Raw genomic sequence first — 13402 nt, 5'->3', positions numbered from 1 at the left:
TCTTGGTGGAAATTAATTGTGATAGTTAGCCACCTGAAAGGAATGAGCAGAATGGCAAAATTTGGAAGGTTTTTTTATGTCATATCCAGAATTTTATAAAGTATTAAACTGTTTTGAGTTGGTTTTTTAACATTTTTCATTTAAACCTGATTCTGTAGAAATCTGACCGAGACTCAGCAGAAGATCTTCAACGTAACGACACACTGAGGTGAATTAATCTGTCTAACATGTTGGGAACCTTGAGGTTCAAATTTTATGAAAACAGTTTGACAAGATGGCACACAAGTTTACATAAGAAGAACCATGATGCCCAGCTACGGTGGTCCAAAGAGACGTGTATGTTTTGGTTTGGATTGAGGCTGGTCAGTATTCACACCAGAGTTTGTCTCGGTTTGTTCTGGCACAGAAAGCGAGGGTCTCGGGATGAATTAGAGCAGAGATCATCCTAGGCCCTGGCGTCCAACACCAGTGTCTGACCTCGCAACTGCGCTTCTTGAACAATGGTCAAAAACACTCACAAACACGCCTGAACCCGGGAGAAGGTTCAAAAGAGCTGCAGCTGCTAATATGAGCAATTGGATAGATTTTGTCTTGAAGTGTCAGTGTTGTGATTCTGGAAGGATGCAGAGGTTATCACTCATGTAGATCCTGAAAAGAAATCTGTATTTACAAATGACAATGACCAGGTTTTCGACGCCTGATTATATGTAGTTAGGTATCTATGGAATTCATATCCATTATGAACAATATGTTAGGGGAACAAATTAAATAAGTAAAAACGTATCCGTTCTCTGATGGGAAAATGTCTGAAAAAGTTTGTTTTATAGAATTTAGAGGCTCTTCGTCCAAGCAAACAACAGAGCCGGTTTGTTTTGTTTGTGGACCGCATCAATCAGGAACCCCCCTGCCCCCCGCCGCTCCAGACCCGCTATGCAAATTGTTCTGATCAACTCCTGTTATTAAATTGGCTTTTCATTGCCACGTCTATTCAGCTGGAGGCCCGAAAGGTTAGTCGAGTCGAGTCCAGATTGTTATTGCTGACGGAGGGGGGAGGCGGAGGAGAAGAAGAAGAAGAAGGACAAAAATGATTTCATAAAACCGGGCGAGTCGCAAGCAGCCATCTGAGTGATTGACTCCATGTTGGTTTTCACTGATGCCTTGATAAATGAGAGCTGTTGTCAGCACAGCTGCATTGCATGTTCTCGGTAAAAATAGACGCGACGCGGGAGATCCATCAACAGGAAGTGGAGGTGCAACCTGAAGCTTGTCATTTCCTCCTTTTTTCTTCATTTCCCTAAAGAGAGTGAGTGTGTGTGTGTGTGTGTGTGTGTGTGTGTGTGTGTGTGTGTGTGTGTGTGTGTGTGTGTGTGTGTGTGTGTGTGTGTGTGTGTGTGTGTGTGTGTGTGTGCGCGCCGGGCAAGGAGGTCGACGCCCCAACATGTGTGTGTTCACGTGGAAACGGGGAGCATAATTGGCCTCCCGTCAGTTTGGGAATCATGTTGCTGTTAGGAAAGGTGACCGTTAGGAGATCCGTGAGTGATGCTTCTCACCAATCCGTTGGAAACTTTCAGGTGAATTGGGAATATATAAATGCATAACCTCCTATAGCCATAAAACATGCATGTGTCTGTGATAAATTCATAAAACGCAGACTCAGCTGAGTTAGCTCAATACAGGGATAGCAGAAAAGTGGCCATGCATATTCAGACAAATGCTTCCTTCCTGTTTTTTCTACATTTCACCAAATGTTTCACACAAACATGCGGGAGTAAATCCACAAAATGCAACTGATGCCTGTGTGAGTGTTGGGTTTTGTGCCTGCAGTAGAGAGTAGCACTCTACTGGTAAATGATAATTGTGCTCCTATTGACTTTTGGTATGAATATGACGCCATACAAGAGGAATGATTTATTATTTAGGAGTGCAGTTCACTATTTATGTTAATACACGTATTATTGAGCAAAGAAAAAACTAAATAAAACACCAAAAAAGCTCGGAACAGACAGGCTTCTTGTTGATTAACATGGAAATTTAGCCACATTTCAGGTTTAAAATCTAAGCACAAGACTTTAGCACAGTAATTTCTAATAAATACCACTTCCAATGTTTTAATTGGAAGTGGTATTTCTTGTGGTTGATCACATTTTTGTTTTACATACAAAGTTTCCGACCAGATCATGTTTCTGGTACACCCGTAAATCCGACACACCGGCTACATTCACTAACAATAACAGACGACCAACCCTCTCTTCTCTCAGCTCATTCGTGGTTAATTTTCGCTTCTAAAGGATCTGATAGGACGCTGGAAAAGACCATTGTTGTGTTCAAGTTGTACTATAAGGAGTTAGCCTATCAGTGAAGAGAGTCAAGCCTAAAATAGCATGTTGAAGCTAAACATGTAGCAGCTATCGCTAATGTCCACATTTCTAAAGAAGTTCCACCTCGAATAAAACTGGGCTCCAGTCTGATGGTTGAAAAACCTGAAGATCAGGTGAAAATGTATAAATATGTTTATTGTTGAGCTCATTTGTCTATTTATTCATTTAGTAGTAAAAAGGGTTTTGAGTTGAAAATGTTGCTTATTTTGTCACCTGGAATTAACTAGATTAATAATACTAATCTAATCCCACCAGTATTGAGATGATATTCCCATCAGTCTCTGTGTGTCTCCTCAGATGCCCATCAAGTGGATGGCTCTGGAGTGCATCCACTACAGGAAGTTCACCCATCAGAGCGACGTGTGGAGCTACGGTGGGTGCTAAACGCTAACCGACCCCCGAGTCCTGCTCCCTTCGTCCGTCCGCACGCCTTACTGTCCGTCTCACCTCTTGTCTCCTCTCTTCCTCTTCTTGTTGTTCTTGTTTTTCTGGACATGTTGCGGTGAAAGGAGTGACCATCTGGGAGCTGATGACATTCGGTGGCAAACCGTACGACGGCCTCCCCACGCGGGAAATCCCAGACATCCTGGAGAAGGGCGAGCGACTGCCGCAGCCTCCCATATGCACCATCGACGTCTACATGGTCATGGTGAAATGTGAGCAGATGCACATGCTCCAGTAAACACCCATGATGAAATATGTGCTCTATGTGAGGCAAGGTGGAGAGTTTTGTTGCTGCTTTTAGCCTGGAAACAGAAAAAAATAACTGAGACCACAGAGCTGTTGGTTAATACGCGGCTGGTGTCAGAACCTCTAAAGACACTAATTAAAACATTACATCTGGAGTAATGCAGGAGTGACTGGGATTACATGCTGGATCCATGGCCGGAGTAGAAGCTACTTTGATGATGTTGCCAGGCAACTACGTAGACGGAGAGTAGAAGAAGAAGCTGCTAGAAGATCAGCAGAATCCAGTGAGCTCAGAGAAGTTTATTTATTTAGTTCCGACTCCCAGCAAAGGTTTTCAACAGGATTCTATCAGAATTGTTGTTCTTTTAGAACTAATATATCTGCTGTTATCAGAGTCTTTAAGTTAAATGTTTGCAAGGACATTTTTGCAAATGGCACAGCTCTAAAAAAAGAAAAAAGAGCTTACTGCCTGTATCTGTTATTTTTGCAACTTTTTAGCTCCACTGTTGATATTAAAAGTTGACAGAGGAGAAAATCAGAGACTGTGACGTTACTCACCTTCTAATGGACAGTTCCACATTTCACACAAAGTCTGTGGACAAAAAATAAACAAAAAAAATCTAAATATCCTGGGTGGATAGATGCTCAGCAACATTCAAACTATAAAAATGCATCCAAGGTTTTGGGGGAAGATGTCACATGAACCCATTAGTAATTATTAAACTAGTAATCAGCAAATCAAAATGATTTAATCCGTCCTGCAGACCAGAAATAGAACTAAATGGATTTCTGGTTGTCCCCCTGCCCCCCCCCAAACACACCTTTGCTGAAGTCGTTACAGATCAGTTGGACTTTAATAAAAAAACTTTAATATTCATCTGCTGAGAAGTCATTGACGAGCTGCTGCCTCCTAGCGAGGCGCCAGGATGATGCGGATGCTGGTTTAACTCCGTGACGGACAGGCCTGCCTCACCAGAGACTCCAGTCCGGTTCTTTGTTGGTGCCATCCTCCATCTGGACCGCCACGCTTCCTCACCCCCAAACTTCTCTCCAGCTCATACCGCCCATCCAAAGCCTCATCTCTCCCTGCGTCATCTGATCCCACCGCCGCCACCCTCCTAGCCGTTTCCAGAACCCCGGTGCTTCTGGCCCGTGTTGCCGACTGATCCACCCTCCCATATTTCCAGGAAGCGCTCCAGACCCATGTTGCCAGGACATGCTTCAGGCTGTGCCAGCCGCCGGCTTCTTGGCCGGATTCCCCTGTACCGTCTGGTCATCACTCAACCCCGTCTGAACTCATCTGTGTCTGAAACGCCCTGAAAAAAATCAATCCATACAAAATGTGTTTCTGGTTATTTGGGCTTTTGTTGCACGGTTTCTGAAACCTGAAAGTTCCTCTTAATTCTCATGAAGGTAAGCTCAGACAGTTACTGCTCTGATCCAACATAAAGTTGGAGTATCTAGCGATATACAATGAGTTTGACTGGACCCAGGCAGAGTCTGAAAGCCCTGCAGCACATTTCATTTCCCTATTTCTCACACTTTTTTATTTTACCTTGTTTTGTTTGATGTTTTCTTTTTAATTGATGCAAGGAATTGTTTTTTCAGCAATATTATGATCACAAAAATGCAGTAAATTTCTTATTCAAGAAGTTATTCAGTCTTCCCAGCCCACATGTTTCTGAATCAGTCGACGGGTTTCCTCTGCATGGCTTCCTGCAGCGTTTCTGAACAACTTATCTAAACGTCCGACTAAAACATATCTTGGTTTTTTTTTTTGGGGGGGGGGTTGACAATGGATTCTTCTTACTAAACTTTTAAGAACTTTATCACCTTAGCTCACAAACAAATTCTATAAAACTACCAGGACTTAAAAATAAACAGTGAACATATTAGCATATGGACTAATGGTGCAATCCACTGAAATGTCTCCGTAGCCTACTAGCAGGTTAGATTTCCAAATAAAAAAGCAGCACATGAGCAAAGTGCTGCTTTGCAACACCAATACATCTCAGCATACTTAACTGATGACTGATGTTCGTTCTTGTGAAACGTCAAAGATCAGAACCCAGCTTGGTTGTTTTCCTGGATCTAGAACCTCTGATTTATGCACACCACATTACCGTTTTTCTAAATGGTTTTAAATGCTTTTTTATAATAATAAAAAAATTGCGGTCAAATCACAACATGCTTAACATAACATTTCTGTGCCTGGAGGTTTGAGCGTGAACTTAAACACCTCCTCATTAATTCAACTGAATAGCAGAAACCATTGTGAAGTAGTTTGAATGTTGTCTAAACAATTAAAATGAAGTTTGAGCCACTCTTGTTATGCTACAGCAAAGTGATATTAATAAAGATAGAGGCGGGCACTTCTTCCTAAAATGTTAGCTGCACTAATCATAAACATTAGTTCTGCTAATGCTAAATCGCTACAACAACATGGTAATTAGCAGAAGCTAATGCCAAAGCAATACAACATAATTAGCAGAAGATAATGCTGAAGCGCTCTATCCACATATTTTTTAGCAGAAGCTAATGTTAAAGCGATACGACAACATGGTAATTAGCAGAAGGTATACACATGCTGTTGTAGCAGAAGCTAATACTAAAGTGCTATATCCACATGTTTTTTTAAGAAGAAGCTAATGCTAAAGCAATACAACATAATTAGCAGAAGTTAATGCTAAAACGCTATATCTACATGTTTCTTAGCAGAAGTTGATGCTAAAGCGCTCTATCCACATGGTTTTTAGCAGAAGCTAATGCTAAAGTGATATAATATGGTAATTAGCAGAAGCTAATGCTAAAGTGCAATATCCACATATTTTTAGCAGAAACTAATGCCAAAGTGCAATACCCACATGTTCTTTTAGCAGAAGCTAATGCTAAAGTGCAATATCCACATATTTTTTAGCAGAAACTAATGCTAAACTGCAATACCCACATGTTTTTTTAGTAGAAGCTAATGCTAAAGTGCTATGCATACATATTTTTTTAGCAGAAGCTAATGCTAAAGCAATACATCAGCATGGTAATTAGCAGAAGCTATATATGCATGTTCTTTTAGCAGAAGCTAATGCTAAAGTGCAATATCCACATATTTTTAGCAGAAACTAATGCTAAAGTCCAATACCCACATGTTCTTTTAGCAGAAGCTAATGCTAAAGTGCAATATCCACATATATTTTAGCAGAAACTAATGCTAAAGTGCAATACCAACATGTTTTTTTTAGTAGAAGCTAATGCTAAAGTGCTATGCATACATTTTTTTTAGCAGAAGCTAATGCTAAAGTGCAATATGCACATGTATTTTAGCAGAACTTCAACTTAACTAACTTCAACCATGATGATACCCACCATATGTCCTTAGGAATATGTGACAAAACTCTTGTACTAGTTCATATTTGTGATATCTTTCATCTATTTGTTGAATTGGTTGTTTGTTTGCGTCATCTTTAAAGAAAAAACAAGAGAGAAAAACTTGAAAAGAGGAAATGGAACTACCATGTAAACAGTCTTCATCCACTTCAAAAAAGAGAACGTGAATATAAGCGTCTAGCTACTTCAGGAATTCTCGACAGTCGACATCAACTCTTTGACTCAGATGTCGAATTTTATTCACCTGAAAGCTTACAAATTAGCGCTTTAGAATTTATCCAAATTTATCAATTTAGGGAAAGATAAATACAGTCAACATTTCCAAAGCTAGCAAAAACATTAAACACACGGGACAAAACATTAGCTCCACTATTAGCAAATTAATGAAAGTGTGCCCAGTCCACTGCTAAGTAAATAAATATAATGGTTTGGATTTTTTTTAATTCCCTAACTAACACCTTCTTTTATCTCTGAAATATGCTTTAATTAAGAAATACAGATGAGCAAAAAATTTTCTACGACAGCAGAAACTTATTTATAACTACTCAGATTCCCTTTAATTGATGTGATGCGCGTATCCAGAGGACTTATTCACCTTCAATTATTTATCATTGTTTTTTTGTTTTTTTTTTGTTTTGTTTTGTTTTGTTTATTTTCTTTTTGAGTAATACTCAGCAGTCAGAGTAGTAGAGGAAGTAATGGAGGTTGTGTCAGTGAAATCAGCAGCTCTGCCCAGTCACCACCTGCCGCTTCGCTTTCTCTTCAGGGATTAGATGTGTTTACTGCAGCTGGAGCCCGAGGGAGAGAGAGAAACACGGACCTTGGACTCAACAGCGAAGTAAAAACAGAAATATGCTTTACTCCTCCTTTTATCTGCCTCTTCAAACGGCCTTGAGCAGCACACTTCATTCTCCGATTGTACAGGACTCAATTAAAAAGAGCGTCGCCTCTGCTCAACCGGCATTCGGAGGAGAAACGAAGGTTGAAGTTATAAAGGAGGAAAATTAAAAAGAGGTTGTATTTTTTTTTTTTGTTTTTTGTTTTTTGTTTTTTCCAGAAATGAAGTTGATTTGGGGGACAATTGGGTGCCTCCTGTGAAAATACCCAAATTACATGTATTCATGTGTCCCACTTTGCAGGGGAGGAGCAATGAAAGGGCTGTAAAAGCCAGAGAAGGTCAGCACGAGTTTTTTATTAAAGATGGTGAAGAATCTTTAGGGAGGCTGAAGTAAAAGAAACAGCAGATGGTCTTTCTCTCTCTCTCTCTCTCTTTCTCTCTCTCTCTCTCTCTCTCTCTCTTGCTTTTTTTCTCTTTCTCTCTTTCATCCGTTCTGATGTTTATGAGCTTCTCTTTGTTGCCTGCTTTCTCCTGCAGGCTGGATGATCGATGCTGACAGCAGGCCCAAGTTCAAGGAACTGGCTGCAGAGTTCTGCAGAATGGCCCGTGACCCCCAGCGGTACCTGGTCATCCAGGTACGCTCACTGCCTGGACACTTATTTGACAACGGCTATTTTTACAACCCGGATTTAGGAGGAGATTGGTAATTGGACTGAACTTAGAGCTTTTCCAATCATTTTGACCACTCAAAACGCTTTACACTAGTCACATTCACCCTTTCGCCCTCACACATTTATACACCGATACGCAGATCGGTAGGCAATTTGTCTAATAAATAAAACATACTTTTCTTTTCTTTTCCTGGTGTTAGAAGTTGATGTGAGAAACATTGAAGGTTGAGAAAAGAGTAAACACGACAAACTACGGAAACAAACTACGTTCTTGTTTCCGTTTGGGCGTTAGGGAGACGACCGCATGAAGCTGCCCAGCCCCAACGACAGCAAGTTTTTCCAGAGCCTGCTGGACGAGGAGGACCTGGACGACCTCATGGACGCCGAGGAGTACCTGGTGCCTCGAGGTTTCAACATGGCCGCCACGTCGGGCTCCGCGAGGTCCCGGGTTGACTCCAACCGAGTAAGAGTACTTCTCTCGTTCGGCAAAACATCTTCAGTTTGGTGAAGTGATAAAACATCAAACTAAATGTCTCCACAGTAAGACATGAACTCAGCACCAATGAACGGATCGGCAGGTCTGGCAAACTGTAAATTCATAACCCAGAACTTGTAACATATTACAGCTTAATTCTGCTCAGTGGAATCTAAATCATAACCCCAACACGTAATTTAACAGATAACATTAGATAACCGTAAATAATCAGCATACAACATATTCTGTTACTGCTTGTTCTGATGAGTTCATAACATGGGATGTTTGCGAATAATTTGTAAAAGTTCATAAAACTTGAAGCTACCCCAGAGGAAGGCAGAAAAGTTACATTTACAGCATTTTACCGTTAAACCATCCAGTTTGACATCCGTTTCCTGTACGAGTTCATAACAATCATCTGGAAATAACTGTTTTCTAAATCTGATGTAGTTTGAAAAAAAATCTCAAAGGTATTTTGTGCCTAAAGGTAAACTAAAGTGGTTTATAAAACTTATCAATACAGAGTGAGAGTAAAGAGAAATCTCACCCCGAAGAGTCTGTGGTTCTTAATGTATAAATAAGTTATTTAAAGATTTAACTTCAAGTCTCCAAAACTCCCACTGACTCCACCATGTCATTATTTATTGGTTAGATATGATCATAAAATGGACAAATTCTTTACAAACAATGAACACACATTAAGAGATGCCACAGCCAGCTAAATTAAAGATGTGCTTTGTTGTTACCTTTAGCATTCAGAGGTGTGAAAAGTATTTCTACCTTCTGCTTTCTTCTGTTTTTCCTTTTTGTCCCAAATGTCTCAGAACATCAAACAAACACATTTGTTCCATTTGTTATGGAAAAAAAACACAGGCATTCAGACCATCGCGGCCCAAAGTTAATGAGAAAACATCACAAATGAATGTTTCACCATGTTTTGGTCTATTTGTCTCGTCACACTGAGTCAGACCTGCAGAGTAAAGAAGTCACTTAAAAACAGTTCCTACTGCGAATGAAAAAAACATCAGTCTGGTCAGAGTTACACAACCACTGATATGTTTTGGACCATTTTGGATCATTTGCAATAAACTCACAATAATGCATTAGTGTGGAAAAAATGCAGGGATTTGTTGATTTTGTGTGTGTGTGTGTGTGGGGGTGTGTGTGTGTGTGTGTGCGTGTGCGTGTGTGAATTTTGGTGAAAAACTGGATGGACTGCTAACACCTGATAACACTCTGTACTCAGATTATTATGATGAAAATTTGCTTCATTTGCAACATGTCTTGTGAAAGCAAATACACAATACAAATACTTTCCTGCATTAAAAACATTAAGAGAAAGTTTTTCACAAACATTTAACAGACAAAAACTTAAAACTAGATCAAAAATATTGGCTGTTCCACCAAATGTCTTCATTTCTGAAGATCTCCATCTCTGTGTTTTGATCTTCCTGAGCCACCGTCCTTTAGAAGGACTCAGAATGGTTCAGAGCTTGGACTACACCAGTGATTTCTTTCTGCTAATGCTCCGCCTGTTGCTTCATTTCCATTAAAGCACTCTGCCTTAAATCTGGACTCTTTATGCTCTCGGGTCCCCAGGCCCCCAGTTTCATTACTCAGCGCTTTCTAAGCAAATAACACTTCCCCTCCTAAAAGGCCCGAGCCGTTTGCTAATGGACAATAAGAGCAGGCTAATGCGGTATGTACCTTGGGCTGCAGGAACATGCCTCTGCTTCTCATGCAATCTGCATGTTGGAGGTGAAGAACTGCAGCTCTGCTCCGACTGTCCAGTCAAATCCTGAAGTTATTGTTTGACCTCTGCAGACGTGGCTCTGCCTCCATGGTCAGCACAGAGGAGCAGATAATGGCTGGCTGTGGAGGAAGAGGACGGACAGAACCACAGGACATTTCTGTGTCTTCTTGTCTTGTTGCTCTGCTCCTGTAATTGTTGCTTAGCGTTCAGTGTTTGATGAAGTGCAGAAGCCTTCAGGCCGCAGTGAGTCAACACCGGAAGGCCTCTGCTTGTTGTGTCATGTTCTAGCTTTTCTTCTGGGTTCTGGTTCTGTTTTGATGTCGGAGTGCTAAAGTTGCGTCTTCGACCGCCTTTCACCATCACTGACGTCTTATGGGGAAGAAAGAAAAACCTGTAAAGGATTTACGCTTTTCAGGCTTCCTGCAAGATGTTCATGTTAAAATCACATCAGAGTTTAACAGAAACAACCAAACAACAATCAGGTTGAAAAGTATGAATATAAAAGATGACATTGACTTTACTAGAGGTTTTTTCACAGAGGTTAAGGGTTAAATATAGAACCTGGGATGGTTCTATATTTAACCATCCCAGGTTCTATATAGAACCTGGGACCATCCATCCATCCATCTATGTGATGGATGGATGGATGGATGGATGGATGGATGGATGGATGGATGGATGGATGGATGGATGGATGGATGTGGATGGATGGATGGATGGATGGATGGATGGATGGATGGATGGATGGATGGATGGATGGATGGATGGATGGATGGATTCAACTTACATTTAAATATAGTTATTAACCTGCAGTGTAAGCAGCTGTGTTTCTACCATTTAAGAATGTCAATGTTTCCCTCAGAACCAGTTTGGCTATCGGGACGGGGGCCCGAACACAGTGGAGGGGCCCCTGGTGGGGGCCCATGGCGGAGGGAACCAGGAGGCGTCCGGCAGCCAGGGCCCGGTTCTGGAGGACCAGCGCTGTAACGGGAGCCTCCATAAAAGCAGCCAGAGCCAAGTCGGGGTGGAGGACCCCGGGGCCCAGAGGTACAGCGCCGACCCCACCATCTTCCTGGGGGACAGGACGTCCAGAGGGGACACCGACGAGGACGGCTACATGACAGCCATGAAGGACAAGAGCTCCTCAGGTACTAGAAGCAGAAGCAAAGCATGATGGGACTTTCCATGCTGTTCCTCATTGCCTCGCCGTAGCATGCTTCACTTCTTCATTTCATCTTGGCTTTATTGATTAACATTCTGAATGAGTTTGCATCAACAGCGGTTTGTGTCAGCTCCCACCACAGAACCATGCTCTGCCTTTGATCATAACTCAGCGCACCAAGCCTTTTCCTGATTGCTGAGCTGCCTCAAATGCAACAAAGCCCCAAGCAAAACGCATCTGAGTGGAGGCGAGATCGATGGAAGCAGTGGAGGAGGGTCGGTGCTTTTCCACTCTGACCCCAGCAGATGGAGCTTCCAGAGCCAAAGAACTGCTGGCGTCCTGCCCATCTGGTCCTCAGTGGCCGCCATTACCAACCCTCATTAGTCACTCATCTCTTTCCTTTAGATTCCATTCATTCGTATTTCCTTTTCCTTTGATTTCATGTCTGTGTGTCTGATGAGTTCATGGTCTTCTCCCTCTGATCTGTGCTGCAGAGTACCTGAACCCCGTTGAGGAGAACCCGTTTGTATCCAGACGTAAAAACGGCGAGATCCACGCGTTGGACAACCCGGGCTACCACAGCACGCCCAACAGTCAGCCCAAAGGAGAGGACGAGTACATCAACGAGCCCCTTTACCTCAACACCTTCCACAGTCCTGCTGAGCTGGGCCTAGAAGCCCTGAGAAGGAACGGTCTCCCCTTACCCAGCATGCCTCCGTCCTCCATCTCAGCCTCAACGCCAGGCTCCCACCTCCCGCTCACCATTCAGACCAGTCTGCCCCACTACCCCCTATCCTCGGCCCAGCCGTCTCCGGCCGGCCTGCCCTGCCTCCATGCTCCAGCAGCTCACATCCTCCACGCCCACAACGCCATCAGACCTGCAGGGCCGCCTGGAAATCCAGGTGGCTCCGTCCCTTCCAGCCAAACAGGAACTTCTGCTCCAGCACAGGTGAGCCAATCAGGTTCCCTGTCCACTTCGTCCACCCTTTGCCACGGTAGCCTGCCAGCCTACCAGAGCTACACCACCTCCCATCCCGGCAGCCTGCTGAAGCATGGAGGGCATACGTCAGGGAAGGCCAGTGGGAAAAAGCTCAAGGTAACCTTTGACAATCCTGAATATTGGCAGCACAGCTTGCCTCCAAAATCCTCCTTACAGGTGGCCCCTGACGGGGCCCAGGGAGGCCCCGCCAACGCCAAGCTTTTCTACAAGCAGAATGGACACATACGGCCCCCAGTGGCTGAAAACTCTGAGTACATGTCTGAATTTGCCCTGAAGTCCGGCACCGTTCTGCCGCCTCCACCCTACAGGCAGAGAAACACTGTGGTCTAAATCATCCACCAGCTCTAGCCTCCTGCCACCCAGACATCCTTTCTGGTTCCACCATCAGTGGCGTCAAAGACCCGCCTGACTCTTTCCAGAGATTGCGCCATCTGCTGTAGCAACATCCAAAGGAGTTGGACACGTACAACCAACTCAGACACCTTCCCTACATCCAGTCCAGTCCATTTCCGTTTTTGTAGATAGAGACTATCTTCCAACGCATTGAGATGGCAATGGCAACAAAGATCAGGCAACGAAAGATGGAGACACTTTGTGATGTTGGCGCACAACTCTCAGACTTAAAAGGATCGAGCTCTGGGGACATGAACTCACTGCCAGCCACCTCAGTGTCACTTTTGTGAGAGAAACAAAAGGTTTTCTGTTATTTTCCAGCAAAAAAAAACAAAACAAAAACAAAGCCAGAAGATGAGCAATAGATTCCGAAACAAGAAAAATTAGTCAGGTTTTGCAATGAAAAAAAGCGAAATGTGGGAAACTGAGGCAGTTTGGTTTAGTTTTTGGAGCGAGCAGCAGAAACAGACTTATCAGTCATATTCAGTGTTTTTGCCTTTCGGATTATACCGCGTGTTCTTGAATTTTCCATTGAATATGTGAAACCCATCTAATCCTACTGTTACTGTGATACTGTGATGGCCAGAACTACAGTGATCTCTTTTATTTGTAGTTCGACCACAAACTGTAAACTAATCGCCTGAAAATCTCCTGGGCAACA

General features: G+C 42.8%; 1 protein-coding gene across 1 annotated transcript in view; it reads left to right on the top strand.

Annotated features, from left to right (window-relative positions):
- The window catches only part of LOC106923420 (receptor tyrosine-protein kinase erbB-4-like), a 32908-nt gene extending 20230 nt beyond the window's left edge, over positions 1–12678 (top strand). Inside the window, exons 5-10 of the mRNA XM_088008185.1 lie at positions 2676–2751; positions 2888–3034; positions 7825–7922; positions 8251–8421; positions 11049–11334; positions 11843–12678. Of these exons, the coding sequence (XP_087864311.1) occupies positions 2676–2751; positions 2888–3034; positions 7825–7922; positions 8251–8421; positions 11049–11334; positions 11843–12678 (1614 nt within the window). The remainder of the gene's footprint in view (positions 1–2675; positions 2752–2887; positions 3035–7824; positions 7923–8250; positions 8422–11048; positions 11335–11842) is intronic.
- Positions 12679–13402: the final 724 nt, after the last annotated feature.

This window comes from Poecilia mexicana, unplaced genomic scaffold (assembly GCF_051168715.1).
Source record: "Poecilia mexicana isolate PSO_F unplaced genomic scaffold, ASM5116871v1 scaffold_2, whole genome shotgun sequence".
NCBI lineage: Eukaryota > Metazoa > Chordata > Actinopteri > Cyprinodontiformes > Poeciliidae > Poecilia > Poecilia mexicana.
The sequence above is the reverse complement of the archived record's forward strand: the minus strand, read 5'-3'. Positions and strand labels throughout refer to the sequence as shown.